This window comes from Vulpes vulpes, chromosome 9 (assembly GCF_048418805.1).
Source record: "Vulpes vulpes isolate BD-2025 chromosome 9, VulVul3, whole genome shotgun sequence".
Lineage (NCBI taxonomy): Eukaryota > Metazoa > Chordata > Mammalia > Carnivora > Canidae > Vulpes > Vulpes vulpes.
Window position 1 is genome coordinate 107493548 of NC_132788.1, and position 27741 is coordinate 107521288.

Consider the following 27741-nt stretch of genomic DNA (forward strand, 5'->3'; position numbering starts at 1 on the left):
GGGGATGGAGATGACTTAAGTGAACTTTAAAAAACACTTAATGTGGGGGCGCCTGGGTGGCTCAGTCAGTTAAGCATCTGACTTGATTTTGCCTCATTCATGATCTCAGGGTCCTGGGATCAAGATCCGTGTGTCGAGGGACGCCTGGGTGGCTCAGCGGTTTAGCACCTGCCTTCGGCCTAGGGCGTGATCCAGGAGTCCCAGGATCGAGTCCCACATCAGGGTCTCTGCAGGGAGCCTGCTTCTCCCTCTGCCTGTGTCTCTGTCTCTCTCTCTCTTTCTCTGTGTGTCTCTCATGAATAAATAAATAAAATCTTAAAAAAAAAAAAAAGATCCGTGTGTCAGGCTCTGTGCTCAGTGGGGAGCCTGCTTGAGATCCTCTCCCTCCCTTTGCCCCTTCCCTTGCTCACGAGCACTGTCTCTCTAGAGTGACTACATAAACCTTAAAAAAAAAAAACTTCCTAAAAAAATAAAAAACACTTCATGTGATATTTAAGAGATCAAAATGCAAAAACGTACAATGAACAAGACATCAAAATTTTAAATAAAGACGGAATTAGTATTACTGAGTTTTCCCACTGGCTCAGCATGGCTCAGCATGGCACTGTTAGTGATCCTGATTTTAATTTTTAATTTGTTTTATTTTTATTTTAAATTAAAAATTCTATTTTAAAACAAAGGCAGGGCCAGTGACAATGCCACGCCGAGCCAAAAGGGAAACTCGGGAATACTGGTTCTATTTAAAGCATCGACATTTTGTTCAGTATGGATTTGTCGGGTCAGCCGTGTTGATTTATTTTTTAATTGCATTAAAATAATCATTATCTTGATGGCTGGGGTTTTTGCCCCCCCCTTAAACTTCCTCCCCAGGTGAGCTCACCCTGGTTCCCCCCAGCACAATCCTCAAAGCAACCGCAAGAGGGGAGTGCCGTGTCTATACCGACTCTACAGAGGGGTACACTGAGGCTCCGAGAGGTCAAGTCACAGAGGAACAGTGCTGGGATGGACTCTGGACCCCACGCACTTCCCACGATCACACACCGCCTTCCTCGAGCTGTAGGGGCCTAAGCCTCAGTTTCCCTGCTCATCTCATGACACCAGAATGTGAGCAGTCCCTGGCGTGGATTCAGTGCTCATTGGCGAGGCTTAGTGTAGTGCCTGGGACATTCTTAACACTCAATAAACGGCTATTATCCTGACTATTAGCAGCAGCCAGCCACCTGCCGGACCGCGGACGGGAGCAGGACACCGGGGCTGGCTGGCAAGCAGCGGTGGGGGGGTCAGGAGGCCCCCTACAGCATCCCACCGCTGGGCTCCGCCCGGCTCGGCCCCAGGATGGGCTGGAGGAGCCGGGCCGGAGACAGGCTCTGTCTCCATGGAGACCGGAGCACGATGCCCGAAGCCCTGTGGGCCTCTGATGTGCCAGGAGAGTCAGTAAAAAGGACAAAAATTAAACCCAGCAGGCACCCTGTGAGCTAGAGATGCGTTTTCCTCAGCCTCTTGCTTCTACCTCAAATGAACTGGGGGGGCGGGGCGGGGGGAGCCCGGGTGGCGGGGGAGAGAGCCCAGTCCGGCTCCAGTCTGGCCTTGGGGAGCTTCCACTCAGCAGTCCACCTTCCGAATGATGCTCGCCCCTGGAGTTCCCTCTCTGACCCCGCAGCGCACCTCCCTGAGCAGGGATGGGGGCAGGGCAGGGGAAGCGGCCTGTGCATCTGGAAGCATTTGGAGCCCACCAGGCCGATTCTCTGATTTGCTTCCAGTGGGGGCATTGGCGGCGGGGAGGTGGGGGGGTGGGGGGGAACCTGGTCACAATGTGCATCGCGGCAGGGGTCCCGCCAGCTGGGACATTACAAAAGAAACGGGGGGTGGGAGCAGAGGGTCGGGGTAGGAGGCTTCCAGCAGGTCACCGGGCCCTCCGTCTCCCAGGCCCGGCCAGGCTGTAGCTGGCTGTCACCTCCCTCTGTACGGATGGACACACTACGGACGCGTGGGTGGCTTCTGCGTCCTGGCCGTTCTGAATCCTGCTGCCGGGAACATGGGTGCGCAGGTACTTGTTCGAGTCCCTGCACCCAGCTCTGTGGGGCCCACACCCCGAAGATGGACCAGCGGGTCAGACAGGCACCCATCTTTCACGCTCTGAGGAGCTGCCGACTGACTTCACGGCGGCCGCCCTCTCTCACGTCCCCCCACCCGTGCACGACGCCAGCTCCGACCTCCACATCCTCGCCGACACCTGTCATTCTGTCCTTTCCTTTTTTCTTTTAAGTAAGTAACCACCTTGGTGCTGGTGAGGTGCATTGGTGCTATTTATATGACATTTTTCCCTTATTATCAATCAGCTTTTTTTTTAAGATTTTATTTGAGAGAGAGAGAGAGAGAGAGAGAGAGGCCTCACCTGTGAGTGGGGGCAGGACAGAGGGAGAGGGAGAGAAAGAATTTAAAGCAGACTCTGCGCTGAGCGTGGAGCCTGATGAGGGCCTCGAGCTCACGACCCCGAGATCACGACCTGAGCCGAAATCAAGAGCTGGATGCTCAACTGAGTGAGCCACCCAGGCGCTCCTCAGTCAGTTCTTTAAAAACAAAACAAACTTAAATAAATTGATTTTAACAGCAAATCTACGTTGCTGCCTTAAAAAGGAATACGGTTTGGGGACGCCTGGGGGGCTCAGCAGTTGAGCGTCTGCCTTCGACTCAGGTCATGATCCCGGGGTCCTGGGATCGAGTCCCACACTATGCTCCCCGCAGGGAGCCTGCTTCTCCCTCTGCCTGTGTCTCTGCCTCTCTTTCTCTGTGTCTCTAGTGAATAAATAAAATTTTTTTTAAAGTGTGTGTGTGGGGGAATCCCTGGATGGCTCAGTGGTTGAGCGTCTGCCTTTGGCCCAGGGGGTGATCCTGGAGTCCCGGGATCAAGACCCACATCGGGCTCCCTGCATGGAGCCTGCTTCTCCCTCTGCCTGTGTCTCTGCCTCTCTCTCTTTCTCTCTGTCTCTGAATAAATAAATAAAATCTAAGAAAAAAAAAAAAAGGACTGTGGTTTATTAGATAGGTGGCGAAAATCGTATTTGTTAGGAGGTTTAAACCAGAGGCTGACACTCTCTTGGGTTCAAAAGGGCGATTAGTAAACATTAGAGGCGTTAGAGACCCGTTAGCACTGGAGAGGCTTTCTCCCCGTGAAACTGCAGGCCAGCTGGAAAGGGTGGGCCCTCCATCAACAACCCCCCCGCCCCCGAAAATCACAGTGGGCCCCCCACCCTCTGGGGAAACCCTATTTAGGGGATGGGGCTCTAACCCTAACAAAAGGTGGTGAGCGCTGTGTGGCCTCGGCGGCCAATCGCCTGAGCTCTCTGGGCCCCAGCTCCACCGTCCATGAGATGTGGGGAGGGGCAGGGGCTGCTCCGTGCAGCGGAGCTGGGAGGCTCACGTGGTGCGGCCCATGGGGAGTGGGGTGAGCCCCAGCCCCGAAATAACGGTGGCCAACAGACACGGAGCTTCCACACCCTCTACAAATTCACTTAAATCCTGAATCTTGCCCTCATTCCCACCCCTGGCTGAGCGGAAGCCCCCGGGGACTGACACCCCTGTGTCAAAGCCTCTTGCTCCCAAGTGTGCAGGAGGCGGCCCTGAGTGGCACCGCTGGCTCCCGTGTGTGCCCCGAGATCTCCCCCACCTCCGATGCAGGACCCTTCCCTACAGCAGCTGGAAGGAGGCACTTTGCAAACTGTAAGGAGACGTCTCGGGGGAGCCAGAAGCCACCTCGGCCACAGTAGTGACTTTCTGGGGGGAGCAGCGCAGAGTCCGGAGACTGACGCGGAGGCCGAGTGAGGAGCCCCCCGCTGCCGTGGCATCAGCCAGCTACTGCCGCGTAACAGCTCGCCGCACACTCAGCGGCCCCGATGGCCGTCAGCGCCTCGTGGTTTCCCTGGCCCCGTACCTCGAGCGAGGGAGTCCCTGGGTTCTCTTCCGAGCCTCACGAAGCTGCCATCGAGGGGTCGGCCGGCGGCATCCAGGACGCAAGGTCCCCTTCCAAGCTCGGGTGGCGGCTGTCCCCATTGCCTCGCTCGGCTCCAGATGCCCACCACGTCCTCCCCAGGCGCCCCCCGCTCCGGGCAGCTCACCCAGGGCAGGGCCGTCTGCCTCAGGGCCAGCAGGAGACGCACCTGCTCCAGCCCGCTGAGAGGGGGTCTGGTCCCAGAAGGCGCACGCGCCCCTCCGGGCAGCCTGTCCAACGTGCGGATCCCGATCCCGCTGGGCTCACGGGGCCGGGAGGGGGGTGCGGGGTGCTGGGACTCTGCATTCCCAACCAGCGTCCAGGTGAGGGGCAGCGGGGCTGCGGAGGTGTCGGCGGTGATCCCGACCGACCGGGCTTTCCGCAGCAAAAGGCTCTGATTTCACGGGACGTGGGCATGCAGGGGGCTGAGCCCCAGGAGGACGAGTCAGAAACGGCTCCTTGACCTTCCTGGGTCCCTGACCACCCCTGCTTCCCCGCTGCCAACTTGCTGCTGGTGGGGGGATGCGGGTGGTGGTCAGCCTCACCCTGCCCCTTGGGCCCTGACGCCCCCTGGCCTCTTGCGGCTCTTCTAGCACATTCCAGAGAGCTGAGGCCCACCCACCCCCCATGAGGGCCTAGTGGCTGGCATGTGTCCCCAGCCACCCCAGACGCCTCCCGACGTACAGCTGACCCACCTCACCCGCCCTCCCTCTGCCAGGCAAAGAGCTGCACACTCGCCTTCCCGAGGGAACCCCGACATTTCCTGGGATTGTCCCAGGTCCCCGATCCTGCCATTTGACCCCAGGAACGGAAAATGATTCTTCACGGGGCGAGCTCTCCACGCTCCCTCTCAAGAAACTCCCACGGCCCAAGCAAGCCTGGGAAGAGGGGCCTCCCCTCCCCTCCCCTCCCCTAGGGGGCCTCGGCCCCAGGGACCCCAGCGTGGACACCTGCCCTGTCGGGCCAGTGAACTCTCCCGCCACCATCCCCTGGGGGTATTTGAGGCTGAGAACAAGGGGAGTCCCCTACGGGGCCGAGTGCTCCGTGCTGGACCTGGGAGTCGCCAACGGGTTGTAGTTTTTTTTTTTTTTTTTTTTTTGTCTTTTCCCCAACTAAGAATGAAAGAGACGGATAATTGTCTTTTCGGAATTCCTGCCACTCGCCATCAGAGCCACGTGGCTTACGCCCCGCAGGATCCTGTGTGCGTGAAGTGTCCGGGGCAGCAAATCCACAGAAAGTGGATCCCGGTGGCCGCCAGGGACCGGAGGAAGGTGTGGGGGGGATGGGTGGGGCGTGACAGCCTATGGGGACCGTCTGTCTCTTGGGGTGATGGAATATTCTGGAATGAGGGGTGATGGACGTACCACAAACCGCTGAAACGTGCACTTTAAAAGGGCGGATTTTATGGTAAGCGAAGATCTCAATGAAGCTGTTTCGTTTTAAATTAAAAAAAAAACCCTAAATGCCAGCTCTGTCTCCTGTTTGCCGCTCGACCTCAAGGCAAGACAGTTGAATTTCCCTTCTGTCCTCTGAGAACTAGAACCACGCGTGGACGTACAATCCCAGCAGGTCCAGGAAGCAGGGAGGGGTGGGAAGTGCCCGATCCCAGGTGGGCAGACGGAGGGGCCCCTCCCACCACTGCCTAGTCTCAAGGGGGACACGGCGGGGGGCGGGGAACCCCAGATGCCACCTGGCCCACGTCACTGGGCTCCACGCCCTGGAAGGACACGGCATCCGGCATCCGGGCTTTCACTTGGTTCTGCGGTAGCCCTGCCCCCCGCCCCCAGATGCACCAGGGTACCCAGGCTGGGGCCACTCTACAGGAGCCTGCCCAGGACCCCGAAACGCGTCCAGGTCCTAAGAGGCCAAGACGGGGGCCATTCCAGGGTCAAGGAGGCTCAAGAGACAGGACCCCGGGGGGCTGCAGGTGTGATCTAGAACATTCCTTCCTACGTCCAACTCTGGTCTGTAACTTGCCAAGAATCGGCGTCCGCTTCTGGAGCCGGGGGAGTGTTCTGTGAGGGGGGCCGGCGGCGCCACGCATTTTAGGAAACGCACTCGGACGGGTTTAGGGGTGAAGGGGGCAGGGACAGGCAGGGGGACGGAGAAGGGGATGAAGCAGGTGCGCAACGTGCGCGTTCCCAGAGCGCGCGGGTTTAGAGGGTGCTTGCTGTCCATATTCCCGAAATTATGTCCCAGTAAAAAGTTAGGACACAGAAAGCAAATGTTTGTTGAAGCGCCGGGCGCAGACCCCGTCCGTCCCTGGAGACCCGCCCGGGGCTGCCAGCCTCTCTCCCGGCCTCCCTGAGGACACTGGCCCTGGGCAGGCGCCCGGCGTGGACCGAGGGCCACCGGTGGACACATTTCTGCAGCCCCCTGGGGCCACGTGTCCTCTAGCGCCCCCACCACCCTCTTGGGGTGGCCAAACTCAAGAGCGTCTCTCAGAGGCCAGGGCTGTGCCTTCTTGCCCAAGGACCAGGGTCCACTCTGTCGCTGGCAGTGGCCAGTTCCTCCCCAGTGAGAGGAAAACCAGATGTCGGCGGGGGCTCGCGGGCTGTTCCTGGACGGAGCTGCGTGGGCTTGGGAGGGCACAGGGTCCCTACCGCTCTGTCCTGGCAAGTGATACATAACCAGGTGGGGGGGCTTGTGCCAATAAAACTTTATTTACAACCACAGGCAGCGGGCTGGGCCAGGCCGGGGGCCGCCTGCGTGCTGACCTCCGGGTAAACGCGCTCCCTCCTGGGGCCGGGGGTGTGCGATGCTGGAAGTTGGGCAGAGCCGTGTGCCGCCGGCAGAGCACCCTCCAGGACGGGGGGCGGGAGGGCGCGTGCACGGGCAAGGACTGTGAAAGGAAGCTGACGCAGGACAAGGACAGCACGATGCTGTCTACGGAAGACGCTCACGCCAGACACAAAAGTCCTAACGCCGTCCGCATCTTCCTAGGGATGTGTGTAAAAATGCTTTTATTTTTTAAATGTATTTTAAGTCATCTCTACACCCGACATGGGACTCAAACCCACAACCCCGAGATTCAGAGCCTCATGCTCCTCCGACTGAGCCAGCCAGGCACCCCCCTTTTTTTTTTTTTAAGATTTTACTTATTTATTCATGAGAGACACACACAAAGAGAGAGACAGACAGACACAGGCAGAGGGAGAAGCAGGCTCCGCACGGGGAGCTTGAGGCAGGACTTGATCCCAGGACCCCGGGGTCACAGCCTGAACGGAAGGCAGATGCTCAGCTACTGAGTCAGGCGCCCCTAAAAATGTATTTTATTTTATTTTTTATTTTTTTTAAATTTTTTTAAAAATTTATTTATGATAGTCACAGAGAGAGAGAATGAGAGAGAGAGAGAGAGAGAGAGAGGCAGAGACATAGGCAGAGGGAGAAGCAGGCTCCATGCCGGGAGCCCGACGTGGGATTCGATCCCGGATCTCCAGGATCGTGCCCCGGACCAAAGGCAGGCGCTAAACCGCTGCACCACCCAGGGATCCCTAAAAATGTATTTTAAAGAATAAAAAAAGGGGCGCTTGAGGAGCTCAGTTGGTTAGGCCTCTGAGTCTTGATCTCAGCTCAGGTCTTGATCTCAGGGTCATGGTGAACCCATCAAGCCCCATGTTGGAACCTACTTAAAAAAAAAAAAAAAAAAAAAACCAGAAAGGATAGAGACAGGGAACAAATGTCTCCGGGGAGAGGAGGAGGTGGATTGGAAGGAGACTCACTCGTGCTTTGTTGCCCGAAAGCACAGACCCCTGGGCGGAGGTCCAAGCACGACCTTGGGGGTCCAGGCTCCAGGGCCTCTGGCCTTCGCCCAGATGTCTGCTGCCGCTGCCCAAGGCTAATGAAGATGAAGCTCACCGGTGCCCGGGAAGCGCAGGAGCCAAACCATCTTCCTAACTGACCTCCAGGAGCTAGTGACCTTGCCAAATGCCACGTCAAGCCACACCCTGTCCTTGGTTCCCCATCACGTTGAGAGTCAGATGCAGACGTCCTGCCCATTCCCCAGGGGCCCCTTCTCCTGCTCCCCCCACGGCTCGCCCGCTCCTCACACTAGGCACAGTCCTGCCCCGGGGCCTTTGCACGCGCCGCCCAATGCCTGCACCACCATCCCTAACTTCCACACGGCTGAATCCTCATCCCGATTTCACTCAAAAGCCCCCTTTAGGGAGTCTCACGGTCCATTCTCCATCTGTTGTCATTCCCTATCTTCCCCTGCTGATAATGAGCCCCAGGACGGCTGGGACAGCAGACCCCCTACCATGTGTCCCCAGGCCCAGCCCACCCCCCCCCCCCGCCCCATTCCCCACCCTGGTGCAGGGTTGGCCTCACAGGTGTGCACAGGACGCTGCACACTTCACACACCAGCCGCTCGCGGCTTGCCTGCCACACCAGCAAAGAGCTGTTTGTTTTTTTTAACGTTTTATTTATTTATGCATGAGAGACACAGCGAGAGAGGCAGAGACACAGGCAGAGGGAGAAGCAGGCTCTCCACGGGGAGTGCGCTGTGGGACTCGATCCCGGGACTCCAGGATCATGCCCTGAGCCAAAGGCAGACGCTCAACCACTGAGCCACCCGGGTGCCCCAAAGAGCTGTTTAGAGGGGATCCCCGGGCGGCTCAGCGGTCTAGTGCCTGCCTTCAGCTCAGGGCGCGATCCTGGGGACCTGGGATCGAGTCCCACAGCGCACTCCCCGTAGGGAGCCTGCTTCTCCCTCTGCCTGTGTCTCTGTCTCTCTCTCTGTGTCTCTCATGAATAAATAAAATCTTAAAAAAAAAAAAAAAAAGCCATTTAGAGAGAAAGGCAGCCGACCCTCGAACGCAGGTTTGAACCGCGGGGGCCCACTTGCACGCAGACCTTTTACAGGGCAGCCCTGTGATCTATTTTCTGTCTCCGACTGTAATTTTAGCAACTGGTTCTCTCGCTTTACTTCGGGAACACGGCGCGAAATACACGGAACATGGTAACACGGCCCGTCGACTCTCGTGTCACCGCCCCGGCTTCTGGGCAGCAGTGGGCTCTGGGAAGTCGAAAGATCCACGAGGGTTTTCCCCCGGGGGGCGGGGGGACATGCACCTACATGCACCCGTACGGCAAGGCTCAACCGTACCAAGACTTACACCCAAACCCTATCCTCAAGACGAGCGGCCGCAAACGCCCACGGGCGCTGAGACACGGGATGGAAGACCCCGGCTGTGGCTCCTGGTGGCTCGTTTTCCTGGTTTCAGGCTACGGAACTTTCTGCGTAAAAAGGAAGCCTCTGCGTGTTAATCCGAGCTGCCAGGCTGGCGTTCCCCCCTGAAACGTGGGGAGTTCCCACCTGGTCGGGGCAGGGGCTGCCTTCTAGCCCTGGGGCTGGGAGGGCAGCACGGAAGGGGCCGGCCTGAGAAGGGGTGGCTGCGACCCTGGGGCACCCAGCTGTGCCTGCTGCAGGCCCAGCCCACGCACCTCGCTAGGCCCCACGCTCTGGGTCCAGCCCATCCCTCCACCCGGACCCCTCCCACCCTCATTCCCCAGCAGCAGCCACTGGGGGCGCCTGTGAGCACCCCAGCAGGTGGATGATCTTTCCAAACCGCAGGCACCCCGAGACCACGTGCGGTCACCCCCCCCCCCACTGCACCCAGAACACAAGCTCCTGAGGACAGACCTTCCCTTTGTTCTCGCTGAACGTCACAGAGCAGGGCACACGCCCACTGTTCGCAGACAGGCGGAGCTGGGTGGACCGAGGGCCACGCCCCAGACCGGGCTCCCCGGGTCCACCTGCTGCCCCCCCCATCCTGGGTGGAATGTGCCCCCCCTCAAATCCACATCCCCCGGGACCTCAGCATGTGACCTGATCTGGATGGAGGGTCCGTGCAGATGTGATGGGTCCAGATGACACTGTAGGCCACACAGGGGAGCAGGGGGGCCCCCACCCCACATGGGGTCCTCAAACAGCAGGAGATGCAGAGAAAACCTGTCATGTCGTCATGTCGCGGGAACAGGGATGCAGAGGCTGGAGCCCGACGTCTATGAGCGCGAGAGCCCGGGGAGGAACCCCAAGGCCACTGACCGCTCGCGCCCTGATGCTCAGACTCCTGGCCTCGGAGCTGCCTGAAGGCGCCCAGCGTGCGGCGCAGCTGACCCGGGAAACGCACGCCCCACGGTCCCCCCTCCCCGATGAGGAGCTGGCTTGCACCCCACCTGGCAGCTGGGGAGGAGGGCAAGACCACGGGGCATGGTGGGGGCACGAAGGCCAGCCCCCGAGGAGTGGGTACGCTCAAATCCTGAGCCCCAGCGCCCCCCGACAGGACACGCGACGCTCATCATTCGATATGGCTTTATTTTCTGATCGTCCAAGTGCGTCCCACAACGAGCCTGAGCCCTGAACAGCCGGCAGTCCTGACATCCCGCCCCCGGGAGGAGGACACCCACTCGGCGCCTGAGCCAACGCCGGTGCCCGCGTCCTGCCCCCCACAGGTGGCCGGCTGGGCTTCGGTAAACAGTCTCTGGGGGAAGACTGGCTGCGGGGGGGGGGGGGGTGAGGGGGACAGGAGAGCCTGTGGCCCCCATGCCTGCCCCGCCCGGGGAGGCTGAGACCACAGCCCTGCCGGGGGGGTCGGCTCAGAAGGCAGGAGGCCTGAGGCGGAGTTAGAGACGCGGCCCCCAGGAGCCCATCCCCATCCCCGCAGCAAGTGGCGAGCTGGCTTCTGAGGGGGCTGGCTGGGGGCACACGGAGGGAGCGGGGGTCCCCCACACCTTATTAAGGCCTCCCTGGAAGCTGAGGCGGGCGCCCAGAGCCCTCTCCCTCATGACGACCCTGCCCTTAGCACAGAACACCTAATTGATTATATTGCTAATGAATCTGTACGCCTGGGTCTCCCTGAGATCAATCTCAGCAGCGCTAGACGCCTCCTCCGCACCCCCTCCCCTACAAGAGCCTCATCTGTGGGGTTCGGGCCTGGACCGTCCTCCCCACGTCCCAGGTCCTTGGGAGGGCAGCCCCGTGGGGGCCGCAGCCGCATCCTCTCCAGCAAATGCTCTCCCTGGACCCCCAGCCTGGACGCCCTCCTAGGACACGGGGTCACCAGCTGCCCCAGCACACACCTCCTTTCTACAGATGAGGAAACTGAGGCCCAGAGAGCCTGAGGTCAGGGAAGGGGTGGGGGCGGGGTAGGGGCCTCCTCCCTCCTCCATGGCTGCCTCCTGCCCCTGGGGCTCTGAAGGCACCCAGGTTCCTGGGGGGCAGGCCCAAGCTCCCCGGGGCACGTGGGTGGGGGCAGACGGTAAGAAATACACGTGAAGGTCAATGGCACAGGGAGCCAGGCTGGGAGGCCACCGGGTCTTCAGGGCACCAGTGTCCACGGGGGCTCGAGGGAGACACATTCCAAGGCCGCACCCTGAGGCGGCTCCCTGCAGCCCAGGCCAGGGTGGGGGACACAGGGAGGGGTCGGGACCTGGGGACCTAGAGGCCAGTGCTGCCCTTCTTCAGACCAGAGGGAGAGCATCTCAGTCACCCGAGAGTGGTCTGGCCGGTGTGGTGGGCGGACCCAGGGCCGGCGAAGGAGGCCCCCTGCCCCTCGGGCTGCGGTCCATCGGTCCATCGGTCGGTCGGTTGGTCGGTCGTGGGCCAGAGGAGGGACGCTGAGGCGGTGCTGGGCACGTCTCCTCTGTCGTCCACAGTGGGCGAGCCCTGAGGGCTGCGGGGCCGCCTCTGGGGCTGGGGGCTCCTCTGCAGACGCGTCCCCAAGTCTGTGGCCTGGCCCCTGGGGACCTCCACCAAACGCTCCTCCGAGGGAGTTCAAAGGACAAAACAGAGAAAGAATCCCCCAAGTCCTCAAGAGCAACACAGAAAAGCTCTGTAATTCAGGGTTTCGGCCTCTGAGCCGGGGGCGGAGCCCTGCCCTCCTGCGTGGAGGAGTGGGGAGTGGCGGCAGGCAGGGGCTCGCGGCGCGGGCGAGGGGCCCGTCACTGCGTCTTGGCCTTCACGAGCAGTCTCTGAACTGTTTTGTACAGGAGGTCGAAGTGCTGCAGGCAGCGGGAGGGCTCGAGTGAGGCCGGGGCAAATCCACCCCGAGGAAGGCCGGGCCCGCTGTGGGGCCACTGCTCCCAGGCAGCGAGCGTGGGGGCCGAGGGCTCACCTGGCCAGGTCGCCCCTCCCACGGGGGGGCCTGGCCTCCCACCCGTACCTCCCTCCCCCCTGCTCACCTGGACTGCCGTATAGGCCATCCCGAGGTAGGCGCCGATGCACACGGCCAGAAGCAGGTCGAAGATGGCGGGCTTGACCCTGAGGGTGGTAGGCAGGGTCAGGGCACAGCGTGGCCACCAGCCCACCTCACCTCACCACCCCCAGATGTCCCCAGATGACACCTGACCACGCACCCCGGGCCGTGACCCAGGGGCACCACGGCTGCCGGTCCAGGGTAGCTCACCTGTAGGCGTTCATCACCTGCTTCAGCTGGTCATAGAAGACAAACTCGGGGTCCCTGGGGAGACAGCGCTTTCACCCACAGCCCGGCCGCCTCCCACAGCCCCCACACACCAGCCCACCCGGAGGCCCTGCCAGCCCAGGAGGGGGAGGGCGTGCGAGCACGAGGCTGCCAATGACCCTGCCAGGGAAGGACTAGCCTCTATTCTGGGGTCTCTGCTGCTTTTCTGGGTGTCAATCATACTCTTGAAAAACAAAGGGGGAAAAAAAAAAAAAAACAAAAAAAACAAAGGGGGGGCGGCGCTCGGGTGGCTCAGTGGTTGAGTGTCTGTCTTCAGCTCAGGGCGTAATCCGAGTTCTGAGATCGAGTCCCACATCGGGCTCCCTGCATGGAGCCTGCTTCTCCTTCTGCCTGTGTCTCTGCCTCTTTCTCTCTCATGAATAAGTAAATCAAATCTTAAAAATAAAAAAAAATGAGGGAGCAGCGCCTGAGTGGCTGTCGGTTGGGTGTCTGACTCTTGGTTTTGGCTCAGGTCATGATCTCGGTGGTGAGACCGCCCTGCGCTGAGCCCAGCTGGAGTCGGCCTGAGAGTCGCCCTCCCCTCCCCCACTGCACCGAGCTCTCTCTCACTCTCAAATAAGTAAGATTTTATGTACTTACTGAGAAAGCGAGACTGTGTGAGCACAAGGTCGGGGGGGGGGGGGGGAGGGGGGCAGAGGGAGAAGCAGATTCCCCACTGAGCAGGGAGCCTGACATGGGACCATGACCTGAGCCGCAGACAGAGGCCTCACTGACGGAGCCCCCAGGGACCCCGATAAATACGATCTTTAAATAAGAACAAAGTAGGGTGACTCTGTGGAGAGTCTCCCGGTCTGGAGAGCATGGAGGGAAGGCGATCATGGTCTGCGAACTGGAGGCCCCGGCTCCACAGCCTTGGGTCCACTCTGGGCCTCAGTTTCCTCTTCTGTCCAAGAGCCTGGACTCTTGCACACACCGTGGGGGGCAAAGGCCGAGAGCCAGCGAAGGGGCACCATGCGGTGTGGGGGCATCTCCTACTGGGGGACAGCGGCAGGTGCCCTTCCTCGCAAGGCCAAGTAGGGAGCCCTGAAGCACGGAATGGAAAAAAGACAAAACCCAGGTGGCCCACGGTGGGGAGGAGCATCCTGAGGGCAGGTGGGGCCCCCGGGCACAAGCCGCCTGACACCCAGAGCACGAAAGAACCAGAGGGTGGGTGGGGGAATAGGGCTGCCCAATAAAACATAGGACGTCGGTTATGTACAATTCTCAGACAAAAAAGAAATTGGCTTCTGGTATAAGTATGTCCCAAACATCCTGTGAGATATACTTACACCAAAAAAAAAAAAAAAAGGAAAAGAAAAAACCATGTATGTGAAATTCACGTTTAACAGAATCCCTGTACTTCCTATCGATTGTTTTATTTCTGGTCCACTGCTTTACGTGCTCAGCCTCGCACCCAGGGTGGGAGGCTCCAGACGAGCCCGCTAGCGGCGAGCCACAGGCGACGGGTGCAGGCGAGGCGGCTCACCGTTTGTCGGCCTTGATGTGGTGCTGCTTCACCTCCTTCAGGTAGCGGCTCAGGTAGTGCTCCAGCGTGCTGAGCAGCGTGCCGTCCTTGTCCACCAGCTGGGCGGCCCGCGGCTGGTTGGTGAGCCAGTCCATCACCGAGTCCAGCTGCTCCTGCTGGATCTGCTGCGGGGGCGCGGCCGTGGTCAGGGGACACCCCCCCCGCCAGTGCCCCCCCCACCCTGCCCCTCTGCCCCCGCCGTTACCATCTGCTCCGTGAAGACGGGCATGTCCGGGGGGGTTCCCTGTGGAGAGAGGAGGGACGCACCCTGAGTCTGACCCGTGGGCGGGGGGTGCCGGGGGCCAGCGGGCGTGGCAGGGGCCTCACCTTCTCGGTCAGGTTGTAGATGACCCGGGTCAGGGCCTCCGCGATGAGCCTGGTGTTGCGGGTCAGAGTTTTAGAGTCAACCCGGGACCTTAGGGCAGGAGTTGAAAAAAACACACAGGTGTCTGGAACGGGCATCCGTTTAAATGACCCGAAAAAGCCCAAGCGTATTTCCCACAATAATGAAAACCAGCAAAGCCACAGCGGCCTCAGGGCCTCAGGGCGGGCGCCTGCCCAGCATCTGCCGGAAGGGCTGCACAGCTCTGGGCCCGCTCATCGCCGGGGACGTGGGCGCGGCGGAGCCGAGGTGGTGCCCAGTGGGTGAACGGTGCTCCCCACGGTCGCTCCCGCCCAGAACCTGGGAACGGGCCTGGTTTGGAGGCAGGGCCTCCACGGAAGAGGCGGGTACAGGCGAGGTCGCGCTGGAGGAGCACAGCCCTTCGTCCGACGCCCCCACAGGAAGGGGAGATGCGCACACGCACAGGGGGACAATCCGGCCCCAGGGGCAAAGACCGGGGGACTGCAGGCCAAGGGACCCCAAGTACTGCCAGCAACACACCCGTGAAAGGAGCACAGTGCAAACCAGCGCCGACACTGCTGACTGGGCGGCTGTGTGGTGCCGGGCCTCCCGGGAGGGCGGAGGGAGTGCACTCCTTTGCTCCAGCTCCCTCGGCCCTGGAACATCCTTCTCCTGGCTCATACCCCTTGGCTCTGGCACCACCTCCTCCAGGAAGCTTCCCTGATGTCCCAGGAACAGTCAACACCTCTGCCCGCACCTGCTCATAAAACCCCGGCCCCATGCAGGGCCAACCCACCACTGGGAGACACAGACGGGAAGCAAAGTCCTATAGTGGCAGAAGCCAGAGGTGCCCAGAGTCTTGACGAGAGGTAATGTGAGGAAGGAAGAGGGGGAGGGCTCCCTGAGGAGGTACGAGACAGGACACCACTGTCCAGGCCTCCACACGGCTGCGCAAAGGCCCCGGGGGAGGAGGGGCGGCATCTGAGCCACAGGGCAGACCGAGGTGCCCAGCATCTGGGGGGGTACATGTGGGGTCTGGACCTCACACCGGGGGGCCAAGGGCCCCCAAGCCACTCCCTCAACCCCCACGTAGGGGGGTCTCTGTAATCCGACCCCAGCTCCCCCCTCACCAGGTTCAGGCTGGCCACCCTCCTCCGTCCCATTCCTCGAGTCGCCACCACCCGCACCTGAGGTCCACCCCCCCCCCACCCCCCCCCCCCGGCGTCTGCGTCTACGCCTGGGCCCGAAGGCTCGCACAGGGCAGCTGTGGGTGGAGGGGAGGCCCCGGGGCCGCGGCTGCACCCACCTCACATCCATGATGCTGCTGCGCTGGCCGTCGCGATGGCTCTCCAGGTGGGACAGGGTGAAAGCAGGCAGCCGGCGGATGGCGAAGCGCTCGTGCTCCCAGGCCAGGATGTCCTCCGCCAGGTTGATCTTCTTGTGCACCATGGAGAACCGCACCTCCGGGAACTGGTGGGCGGCCACCTGCGAGCAGTGGCGCTGTCAGGGTGGTGCTCTCGCCCTTGGTCCTGGCCGTTTCCGTCCACAGGGGATCTTGACAGCTGGGAGGGTCCCAGGTCCCTGCCCGAACCTCCCTTGCCCTGAGGGGCCCCACTCCCTGGCCACAGGTCAGGAGGGCACCTACCGCCTCCAGCTCCCGCAGGAAGGCATGCTGCAGTGTCCCCTCGCGGGGCGGCTTGGACACATGCAGGTGCAGGCTGTCCCCCCGGCCCACGGTGTCCAGGCACAGGACGAAGGCCACGTTGTCCTGGAGCAGGCTGGAATCTGTGGGGCGGCCAAGCTGGTTGGGAGGGGCAGGAAGGGCCACGGCCCCAGCCCCAGGTCACACGGGGCCACTCACCTGTGTGGTCCAAGTTGTCTTCCAGCCAGCGCTTGGTGCCCTGGTAGTTGAACTTGCCCCCTCCAGAGGCAAAGAAGAGAAGGTTGTACCTGGTGTGGGGGAAGTGGGGTATGAGCGCTGCAGGCGAGTGACCAGGACCCCGACAAGGAGGTGGTCTCCCCATAAGCACTGAACCCTGAGCAGCCTTCCGAGCAGGGTCTCCCTGTCCTGGCAAAGCAGACTCTCTGGGGGTGTCCAGGGCGCTGTGGGGGGCTGAGCAGCATCCCTGGCTCCAGGACACCCCCAGCTGTGATGACAGCAGACATCCCCAGAAAGGACGCCGGGCCCTGGGGTGCAGGATCTGGGTGGGGCTCAGCTCCAGGCCTGGTACACAGGGGGCCCTCGATTCAGATGTGGTCATTCCTGAGGTGCGTGAGCCCCTGTACCCAGTGGCTCCACCCGCCCGGCAGCCCCTCCCGCCCGGCTGTCGCGTACGCAGCGTGGGTGCGCTTGTAGGTGTAGAGCCTGGAGAAGAGGCGGGCGAGCTCCAGCAGCACGGAGATGCCGCTCCCGTTCGAGTCTGCACCGTGCGACAACCACTGTGGGCAGGAGGGAGACAAGGCCAGCGGTCAGCCCCGGGTCCCGCGGTGGACCTCGCTGCCCCTACCGCGGTGCCTGCAGCTGCTAACAGCCCCCACCTGCCTGCGGACACCGCTCTGCTCTAACCCCAGAATGACGGGGCTCCGGGTTTGCAGGGCCGAGCCCCCGGGACACGGAGCCCAGCGCCCTCTCCTTGCTCCCCAACACTCTGCCCTGTGCCCGCGGGAACCTCCGTGCAGAATGCAGAGCCCAGAGCCCTGGGCGGCCGCCTCGGTATGGTCCCCAGGATCGCTGCCCGCCCATGCTGCTGGGAGTGGGGTCAGCACAGGTTCCCTCCAGCTGTGAAAGCCCCCAACTCCTCTGGATCCTATCATCTAAAGCGACACCCCCGACAGCATGATGGGATCTTGGGAAGTAAAAAAAGAAACTGGATTCTGTGATGGGGCTTGGGACCCTCCCAAGGTCACAATCCACACACTGACATGTCACGTATTGACACTATGAGAATTCAGGGAGAGGGCAGCCCAGGTGGCCCAACAGTTTAGCGCCACCTTCGGCCCAGGGTGTGATCCTGGAGACCTGGGATAGAGTCCCAGGTCAGGCTCCCTGCAGGGATCCTGCTTCTCCCTCTGCCTCTCTCTCTCTCTGTCTCTCATGTATAAATAAAATAAAATCTTTCAAAAAAAGTTTTTTAAAAATAAAAGAATTCAGAGAGAGATGGCCCCATGACGCTCAGGGAGGGAACCGGACACAGGAGGCCACGCAGTGAGCCCACATGTGTGACATGTCCAGGACAAGCTTGTCCACAGACGGGGAGGGGGCTCAGGGGGGTGGCTGCTGACAGGGACATGGCTTCTGAGATGAAATGTTCTGGAAGTAGATGACCACGGTGGCACAACTCTGTGGATGTCCTACAACACACTAAACTACACGCTCTAGGGAAACAACTCAAATGTTATGTCAATTCCATCTCAAAAATAAATAAAAATGGATAAAAGCTCCACAGCAGGGGTTGGAAGAGATTAGGAGGATCCCAAGAGGCTCCTGGTCAGCTGAGCGGGGAGACTGATGAGCAGTGTGGATCAGATGATGAGCAGGCCGGGCACTCCGAGGTGACCGCTGAGGCCCTGCCTGCTAGGCCGGGTGGGGCCTGGAACAGCTGCCCTCAATCGGTCGCACGGTCAGGACCTCCGACCAGGCTGCCACTGGCCACCTCTCTGGTTCAGCTGATTCGTCTTTCAAAGCAAAACAAGCCTGATGAAGACACGGGCACTGTTCACCCATTGGCATGAGCCTTGACCTCGCTGTGCCAGGGGCTCTGAAAGCACGGCCCCGGGGAGGTCTGGGGCCCAGCAAACATGCCTGGCCCTCCTCGGCGTCTGAACTGGACTCTGGGCTCCTGCCTCCCTCATGGGTGGAGGACTCGGGTGCCTGAACCATCTGTGCAGACACGGGGTTCGTGCTGAGCACCTGCTGCCCTCCTGAGCCTGGGGTCCCGGCCGAACCGGGCAGAGGGCCCCACGAGACCGACCCCCGTGGAGAACCTGGGCGCCGGGTCTCTCCCAGGCCCCGAGACCACACCTTGTGTGCACACTCACGGCTCGTGTTGGGGGAACTGAGCGTGTCCTGTGGGTCACCCGGGAGAGGACCCTGGTGTCCCCGCCCGCCCCTGCACCTGGGGACCCTGACACAGACCTAATCCTGATCCCCGGCCCGGGCACCTGTCAGCCGTGGGGGCTGGGCCACAAGACCCGCCTCAGGTTAGCCCATTTCTGCTTCGTGACGACGCCCTGGGCCCTGAGAGGGTGGGTGCTGCTGCTCTGACCCCCGCCCCGAGCTAGCCCGGAGCAGTGCCGGGAGCAGAGCGGGGGTGGGGGGTGCCCGTGCCCCTCCCCCAAAGAGCACGCATACATACGGGGGCTACTCCGAAGGCATCGTAGTGGGCCACGATGACAATGGTCGGGAGGTCTTCTCCACCCAGCCCCGTCAGCCGCCCCTGCAGAGAGACGGTCTGTGAAGCGCACGCTGGCTGGACCCCAGCGGCCAGACACAGCCCCGGCCTCCCCCACGCGGCGGGGCAGCATTTCCGGCTTGGCCGCCTCGTCACAGACGACATGTGAATGAGAGCCTGTGGCCACGTGCCAATAAAACTTTATTTACAGAAGAAAGTCAAGGGGGCCGCAGCACGCTGACCCCCCCACCCCGAGACCCAGCCCATCCTCGACGGCAGAGCCCCCAGCCCTGGCGGGCCGGCGGGAGAGCTCTGCTGACGAGGACGAGCAGCCGGTACCGACCGCGGCCACGGGCCAGGTCCCGGCGCCCACACCCGCCTGCCACCTTGGCCACGTGAACTGGCCCTCGCTGAAGTCACATGGTGACAGACGAGAACGGCCTTCCGTCAGCAAATGCCTCAGCGTCCACTCCTGCCGTCCAAGTGCCAGTCCCGAGGTGCACCGGGGTCAGACGGCACAGCGCGGGGCCCCTGGCAGCACACGGCCGGGCCCGTCTTCCTGATGCTCCCGAGCAGAGGGCAAGCCCCGGGAAGGCCTCGGCCGTGTCAGAGTGAAGCTCTCCTGGCGGCAGCCCACAGCAAGCCACCCGAGACCCAGGGCCACAGCCCGGGTGGGACTCCTGGCCCGAGACCGTGGGCGTGCTGCTGACCCTAGAGGCCCGGGCCTCCTTCCCCGACCGACAGGCCAATGCTGGCACCACAGGGTCGGGAGAGCGGGGGGAGGGGGCACCCCATGTCCACACAGACAACGGGTGGCAGAGGGCTCGAGGCAGAGCAGAGGATTCTGGAAGCAAAGGCCAGGGCAGCCAGGCTGAGACAGACCTCCTGGTGCTGGGAGGGACCCCCCGACCCCAGCTGCTCCTCACCCACAGCAAACCCGGCCAGCAGCTGCTCAGCCCGACCTTCAGGAGCCTGACCACGAGGGCTCTGGCTCCTGGGAGCTTTCTCTGCCCAAAAGGCCACGATCCTCCACAGTTTTAAGAAAACTCCTTGATCTGTAACCTCCCTGATCACTCAGACAAGGCAGGGGCCTCCCCACATCCTGAATCGGCCCGTCCAGCCCTGCTGACGTCACCGGCCCGCCCAGTCCCGCTGGCTACCCCGCCGGCCCATCCGGCCCCGCTGACCATGTCGCTGGCCCGTCCAGTCCCATTGGCCACCCTGCTGGGCCGCCCAGCACCCCCTGCCCCGCGTCCTCCACCCAGAGCCCCTCCCCGCTGTGTCCACCTGCCTGTTTGCTGCCCTCACGCCTCCCCCAACCCTAAGTGAGTTCCTCAAGGAAGGAAATGCATCTCGCTTGCTGCTCCCTAACAGCGGGGCTCCGGACGGGTGGACTCACTCAGTTCTGGAGCATCGCTCCACCCGAGTCCCACCCGTGCCCGAGCGCCGACACCACGGGCTGGCCAGTAGCCCTGCCCCGTCTGGTGGAAGCCATGGGGACCTGGGGGGACCAGCAGGCTCAGGGACGAGTGCTCGCTAGGTGCCCACTGGGCACTGGGCTCCTGCTTGGCTCTGGGGACCTCACAGGAGGCGCAACAAACACGGTCTCAGTGCCTCTGACACTCAGGCTGATGGGAAAGGACCCGAGGACACGCGGCTCCTAAATGAGTCAGGTGGGACGATTGCTCAAGAGAAAGTGCAGCCCGGACGGTTCTGGTGTGGCAGCGCGGGGCTGCAGCTCCTGGTAAAAACAATCTGTGGCTTTTCAGGCCCGAAACCAGATGCGTCCAAGGCCTTGCCTGGAGGGCACCCCCTGCACTAATTTGGGGCACACCAGGCGCTGCTGGCTGGCGGGCTGCCACCAAGCACTCAGCCCCGGGGCCAGGGCCTCTGTGAGGGTCTCAAGGCGACCTCTTCACTGGGGCGGGGGACACAACACCAGAGAAGACACTCCCGGCCCCGCGTCCACACAAGTGCTGGGGCCTCTTGTCCAAGCCCCGCACGTCTGCCAGGGGGGAGCTGACCCTCGACCATGGGGAGGAGGGCAGCAGAGCCGGGGTCTCCTCTGGCCCAGACCCCTGCCTTCACCACCACCGTAGGTGATGACAGGCTGAACTCTCTCGCATTTGGCTTGTTGTCTTAATCGGCTACTTCCACGTCCAGAGCTTAACGCCCTCCCATTTCAGCTAAGCTCTGAAAACAGGGGGTGTGTGGCCCCAAAAAGTTCTGAGAACTTCTAGGGATGCAGCACTAGAAGGACTATTATATGATGAAGAGGAGCACCCACTGTGGGAGAGAGAGCTCTCTGTGAGACAAGGACAGCCAGTGCAAAGGCCCTGAGGCAGGATGAGGAGGCTCCATGTGCGGCCAGGGATGGTGACAGAAAGTGGGAGATCTGACTCGATTTCCCTATCAGAAGGTCCCTCCAGGGGGGAGCGGGTGGGGGGGAGCTCAGGGAGCCCGAGTGCCCCCTGTGCCGGGTCTCAGTGTGGCACACAGGGCCGGGCACTCACCTCCACACTGGTGATGAGCCAGTCGCTCACAGCCTTGCTCTGGACCCCGCTGGTGACCATCTGGAAGCCGTTGGCAGTGGCGGTGTGGAGCAGCACTGAGGATGGGTAGGGCAGGGTCAGCCCAAGCCCTGGGGGCTCCCGGACCCAGGCCGGCATCCCCATGGCCCCAAGGCCCCAGAAGGCAGGGGTCTGGGCTAAGCCAAGCCGTATGCAGAAGCGCCCCGTGAGCTCCAGCATGACGTGGTGATGGTGCGGGAAAGAGCCTGGGTCCAGAGCGGGCTGCTGACCCCGCTGCCCGGCCCCAGCTGGCCGGCAGGGGAGACACGCGCCCCCGTGCCAGCTCCGAGCGCCGGCCTCCCGTTACACTCGCCACTTCCACGGGGGAGGACGGAAGGCCAGGCGGGTCCGTTCTGTGGCGTTCCTTCGACTACTTTAGCTAGCTCACTCTCCACAGCCCCCGGCCCTGCCCCAAGCTCATGGACGGGACGTCCCTGGCCCATCCCTGGCCCACGGTGCAGAAGAAACGTGTCCTCCTTCCCCAACGACACCGCTGCCCCGCCCCGATGGGCCCAAGCACGATGCTGACACTGAGAGTGTCGTCAGCAGGTGAACAGACGCCCCTGTTTTCCTTAAACCATCCAGAGGCACCTGGGAAACCCCTCCCTCCAAATTAGCAGCTCTCGAGCTTCTGTTTTCACAGGAGTCAGCAGTGGGGTGGGGGCTGCAAAATGCAAAGTCCTGGCCTCCAGCCTCGAGGCTGCAGCATAGCAGGTGTGAGACAGGACCCTGGAAAGGGCTGGGTGAGGCCACAGCCTCAATGGGAAGGACCCCACGAGCCTACCTTCGGCGGCAGAGGCAGAGCCCTGGGCGGCGGACGCGGCCTGCGTCTGCTCATAGATGGAGAGCAGGGCCTCGTCCTCCACGGCGAAGTACACGGGGACGACGGTCTCCATGGCCAGCATCTCGGGCTCGGTCTCCATGAATTGCTGCAAAGAAACACACACTGAGAGGCCTTCCAGGGTGGGGTGGGGGCCCGGAGGCTGTCCCGGGAACGCAGGCACGCCAACTCTGGGGCTGGCTAACAAGGCTAGACTCACGCCAGAAAAAAGGGTGGGTCGGGGGCCAGGGTACAACAGGATGAGGACGGAGGAACAGGTGAGGGTGGCAATGCCCACGGGGCTCCCAGGGGTACCCTTTGGGGGGGAAGCAGGTTGGGAGAACGGGCAAGGGAGCCGGTCAGGTCTGGGGTCACCGGGGACTGGTCCCAGCCCCACTGGCCATCACGCCCTCAGCTGCGAGTGGGCAACAGATGCTGGCACCCTAGGCTGATGGCAGGCACCCACCTGTGGGTACCAGGTGCCCGGCACCGAGCACTCGCCTCCACCACCCCACACCTGCTCCCCATCTGCAGATGCATCTTCATCCGAGGGGTCTCACGGGATCCTACCAAGCCGGCTCATCCAAGCCGAGCCCCCTCTCCACACTGCGTACGTGGGGCGGGTCACTCTGAGCAGCATCCCCAGCCCCTCCCGCTGGCGGCCAGGAGCTCCCCAGTCGTCCTGAGCACAGCAGAGCCCAGACACGGCCCAGAGTCCCTCGGGGCAGGAGGAGGCGACGATGAAGCAAACATCCCGCCTTCTGAAGGGCAGAGGGCACACGGGCGTGAAGCAACGTGCCCCAGGTCACCTAGCTGACTCCAAACCCAGTGCTCTTTCTTCTGTGGAAGCTCCCGGGCCCGAGTCTGTGCGGAAGAAGGAGACTGGACACTCACCCGGATGACGTCCTGGGGCACAGCGGCCATGGCCCGCGGCAGGATGATGACCACGGCGCCGGCTGACTGCCGCAAGGCCTTCTGGTACTGCTCGTAGGAGAAGTCCAGTAGCCGCATGAGCACGCAGCGCCGGCTCAGCACGTCGGCGTCGATGGTGCGGGCCTCTGTGTTGAGCACTGCGTTCCGGGTGCCTGCAGGGGGCAGGGAGGGCCTCCCTCAGTGGGGTGCCGGGACCCCCACCTGGAGACCACCGACTCGGGAGCCCTCAGGGTCCTGTCACTGGGCCACGGGCATCACGGACGCAGTGCCCGCTCCAACCCACGGAGTCACGATCCCCACCCTGGGCGCTGTCGGGGGGACTGAGCCCCCACCCACTCCGTGCCGCCAGGAGCTGGACGGTCTCCCACCGTGACAACCACAGACGTCCCAGACGTGGCCCAGTGTCCCCTGGGACAGGATCGCATGGGGGGGGGCGGGGGAGCCCCTGCTCTAAACCCAAGAGGTCAGGCCTGGCAGGTGCCACGAAGGTGGGCGCAGGACCCCTGGACAGCTGAGAGCTGAAGAAAGCTCCAGAAAATCAGGAAGAGCGCTAGAGCCGGAGTTTCCAGGAAACTGAACCTGCCCCCTCCTCAAGGAGAAGGAGCGGCTCAGAACCAGGGCGCGCACACAGTTTTTCTAAGGCCGGGGCGGGGCGGCGGGGGGTCTCCCCAGACAGAGCACCCATGCACTGCTGCCCGGAGAGCACTGCTGCCGGAGGAAACCCGCCGAAAGAAGCCACGCGGACGTCAAACGCAGGAACGTGGAGGAGCGCTGACATCCCCGGGGCCTTCGCACAGGCCCTCAGCACATGCAGACCCCTGTCTGTGCCCAGTGCAGACCCCCGTCTGTGCCCCGTGCGCTGCAGGAACGGACTCAGGCAGCTCCCACGGTCGCGGCACTCGATGGGGATGCTGCCAGAAATCCCAACTTTTACACCAAATCACCCAAACAGCAAAGGTAAGCGACGATTCCAGAACCTTTCAAAAGCCGCAGGCCAACCCAGGATGCGCTAAACAAGCAAACCACGTTGTGTGGGGGGACTGGATGTGGCCCCTGGGGCTTCTGGTTTGTGACACAGTGAGCGTGACTCAGAAGAGGACGCACAGATGTGGGCCGGCTTCCCTCCGTCCTGGAGGTCAAGGTCGCAGGGGGACACAATGGCCGTCCAGGCACAGGGGGACCGCCACCAGGCCACGGGGCCAGCCCAGCCCCCAGGGACGTGGTCTGGGAAAGCAGGCAGGCGGGAGAGGGCTTGCTTCCAGGGGAGCACTCCATGGGGCGGGTCAGGGAGGCGGACGGCGTCCCAGCTGCGTCCCAGGTGCGACGGGGAAGGCCATCTCGGGAGCGGGGGCCTGTGACCACGGGGCAAGGGTGGGCCACGTGCCCAGGCCTGGAGGGGGCGCCCCCCACCTCCACCCCAACCCTCCAGGGGCCTTTTCTCTGATTCAGGCCCCACTGTGGGAGCCCCCGGACAGCCCTGTGGGAGCCCCTGGACAGCCGAGCGGGGAGAGGGCAGCAGGACCTTCAGCGCGTCCTTGAAGCTCTCCAGGGCCGGGGAGGCCCCTCCCCCTGCCCCACCTGTCCTGTGCTCGGCCTCCCAGAGGCCCTAAGAATCAGCTGCGGGTGGAGACACAGGGTCACCCGTGGAACCTACTGTATGCATCTTCTGGCCTGGAGCCCCTGCAGGGCAGGACTCAGAGGGAGGAAGCCAGAGAAACGGAGGCGGAGAGCAGAGCTGGGTAGACGCGGGTCCCCCACCAGCACCCCCAGGCCCTGAGAGTCCCAAGGGCAGAGGCCCCCTCTTTCCTGAGCTGGCGCGGCTGCCCTCACCCCTCAGTCTAGGCAGGAAGAGGTCAGGCCTGGCAGGTGCCACGAAGGTGGGCGCAGGACCCCTGGACAGAAGTCACGGCTTCTGGCAACAGACCCAGACCTGAGCGGGGCTTGCCAACGGCTCTGTCGGGGGCCAGAAGGTCACCCCTCTCGCCCTGCTGGCTGCACCAGCTCTGTCTCAACTGCTCAGCTCCGTCCCAGGCAGGCACGCCAACCAGAGGGAGCGGCTGTGCGCCAGTAAACTTTATCCACAACACCGGGTGGAGGGGGCTGGCACGGGCGCTGGGGTGCCGACGCCCCCACCTCCTAGGGGCTCGGGTCAGCCCAGGGCATGCGGGGAGCTGGGCTCGAGCGGGCCGCTCAACTTGAGCAGCACTGGCACACGGTGGCGAGCGCCGTGGAGGCCAGCCGTGCCCTCGGGAGGGCCAGAGTCTGCCTGGCAGGGGGTGAGGTCACACCCCGCGGCCTTGTACCTGGTGGATCACCCTGAGCAGAAACAGCACACGCCTTTCCTTCCCAGCAGCCAGCCCGGTTTCTCAAGAGGAGCGAACAGGAAGTTAGGAAAGAAGAGAAACCCAGAGCAAGGGTTGCCGCAGGAGGCGGGGAGCCTGCGGGCTCGGAGGGGGTGCTTGGGACACTGGGGAGGGCGGAGAACCATGGGCGGTGAGCCAGCAGGGCAGCTCTCAAGGACCTGGGGTCCCTCCAGGGTCCCTCTGCCAGGGGCCGCGCCTCCCAGCACCGCGCCGACGTCCCCCCACCAGCACTGGTGGCTGAACGCGGCCTGCTGGGCCTGGCAGGGGGGCCAGGAGGCGAGTGAGCCGCACACGGGGGCCTCACACGGGCACCTGGAGCCGGGCCTCCGCCTCCTCCTGCTGCACACAAGCAGCACTTGGCGGGGGCAGGCGGCGCCCCCAGGCCCCCGAGCTCACCCCCGGAGCCCAAGTATTCCCGGACGCCCGGCGTGAGGCACAGAGCATCTGGGCTTCTCGCTGGGAGCGGCAGAGACGGGGGGGCGTGGAGACCCAGACTGGAGGGAACCCAGGGCTTTGGGGCGATGCGCTCCGGGAAGGGAGGGAAGTGGAAAAGGCACCACAGAAACCCACTCGGATCTGGAGAAGCGGCTTATCTCACATTCGGGGCCCCCGGCCTCCGGGAGTCAAATTCCCCCGGGAAACCAAGAGAAGCTCCGGGCTGCGGCTCGGTTCGGTACGTGGACAAACCCTCGAAATTCCCCTCCTGCCTTGCCTGAGCCCCGTCTCGAGCCGTCTCGGGAGCGCAGAGGCCACCTGTGGCTGCGGCTCCCATCCTGGCACAGGGCACACACCCTCATCCCAGAACGGCCCAGACCGTGTGGGTAAGGACCCCTCCCCAGCAGAGTGTGAAGCACGCCACAGAGAACGTGCCACGGCCCAGGGGCTCCCGGTCCTCCCTCCCTGCACCCCCCACCCAGAGCCTGGGGCCTCGGGTTGAAGAGCATCGCTCAGCCCGCCTGCCCGGGTCTGCCCCCTGGCACCATGGACATGCAGGGCCAGTGCTTCTCTGTGCAGGGCTGCCTGGCACCCCCGCCCACCCCCCACTCGATGCCAGGACCTCTGTACCTGTGACAACCGTGAAGTCATCACCCAACGACCCCCGGGTTGACACCCACTAAACAGCAACGGCCTAACTCTGGGATGAGGAGGGATGCGAAGGGGAGTCTGGACAGGACTCCATGGGAGGCTGGGACCGCCCCCCCCCCCCGCCCCAGGGCTGGACTGGGGATCCACCGGGTCAGGCTGGGCCTGAGGTGTTCAGACAGGAGGGGCCAGTCCACGAGCAGGTGGGCTCAGGGCCGAGAAGAACCAGGACTGCGGAGGGAGCCCCGCTCTGGAGAGGGCAGACTTTGACCCGTAGGGACCCAAGGCAGCGAGCCGAGAAAAAAACCAGAGCCTGGAAGGTTCTGGAAGGCCAGAGACAGCTGTAATGAGGCAGAGATGAGGGAATCTAGGCTTGGTGCTGGGGTCAGGACCCCGAGAGGAAAAGGAGCAGGACGGGGGAGCGAGAGCCGAGCGGGTGCAGGCCCAGCAGGTCAGGGAGGGCACTGAGGGGGTCAGAGACATCCAGGACTCCTGGACGGAGGGCGCGAGTGGGGCGGGGAGGCCGAGCCCCGCGCAGGGGTGTGCACCAGAGGGAGGGACCACGCTCCCCGGGCGAGGGACCCCAGGAGCACCCTGGCGCCGGGACTGCAGGGTGGGGCTCAGGGGCCCAGCCGCGGGGCCTGTGATCAGAGCTCCTGAGCCCCGAGGGGAGCAGGACCCCGGCTCCGGGGCGCCCCCGAGGTCAGGACCGGCTGGAACTGCCCCTGGGGGGGGGGCGCAGGGGCTCGGGGCGCGGGGGCGCGGCCCGGGGAGGATGGGCACCGCGGGGGCGGCCGGGAAAGCGCCGGGAAGCGGGCAGAGGGGAGCAGGCGGCCGCGGGTTCCGGGCCCGGCCGGGGCTCGGGGGCGGGGGCCGGGGCCGGGCGCACGCACCGTAGGGCTGGCCCTGCAGGTCGTACTGCTGCATGCGGTACACGGTGAACTCGTGCGCCGCGTCGGCGGCGGGCAGCGGCGGCGCCACGAGCAGCAGCACGGCGGGCAGGAAGACGATGAAGCCGAGAGGCAGGCACGACGCCTTCAGCATGTTCTCCAGCACCTCGCCCGCTTCTTCCAGCATCCTGGCCGGCGGCGGGGCCGCGCGGGGCGGCGGCGGGGACGGGACGGCGGCGGCGGCGGCTCCCGCGGACTCACCTCGGCATGGGTAGCCGCCGGGGTCCTGCGGGCGCCGCGCCGGGCAGCCCGCGCCTGCTCCGGGGTCCTGCGGGCACCGCCGCGGGCCGCCCCGCCCGCCGCGCAGCCT

At 63.2% G+C, this 27741-nt stretch overlaps 1 protein-coding gene across 2 annotated transcripts; it reads right to left on the bottom strand.

Moving 5' to 3' along the window:
• Nucleotides 1–10287: 10287 nt before the first annotated feature.
• Nucleotides 10288–27719, bottom strand: NCLN (nicalin). Of its 2 annotated transcripts, none has more exons than XM_072721853.1 (15): nucleotides 27375–27719; nucleotides 22997–23187; nucleotides 22067–22211; nucleotides 21226–21320; nucleotides 18677–18757; nucleotides 16657–16760; nucleotides 16183–16271; nucleotides 15967–16106; nucleotides 15628–15806; nucleotides 14306–14393; nucleotides 14184–14222; nucleotides 13940–14103; nucleotides 12397–12450; nucleotides 12173–12251; nucleotides 10288–11992 (listed from the first exon to the last, which is right to left on the bottom strand). In XM_072721853.1, the coding sequence occupies exons 1-15, from the start codon at nucleotides 27556–27558 to the stop codon at nucleotides 11933–11935; spliced, it is 1692 nt and encodes a 563-aa protein (XP_072577954.1). In that variant the 5' UTR covers nucleotides 27559–27719; the 3' UTR covers nucleotides 10288–11932. The 2 variants fall into 2 exon arrangements, with proteins under 2 accessions (XP_072577954.1, XP_072577953.1); XM_072721852.1 differs by having other exon boundaries at nucleotides 13940–14100; nucleotides 27375–27677.
• Between the last annotated feature and the right edge of the window lie 22 nt (nucleotides 27720–27741).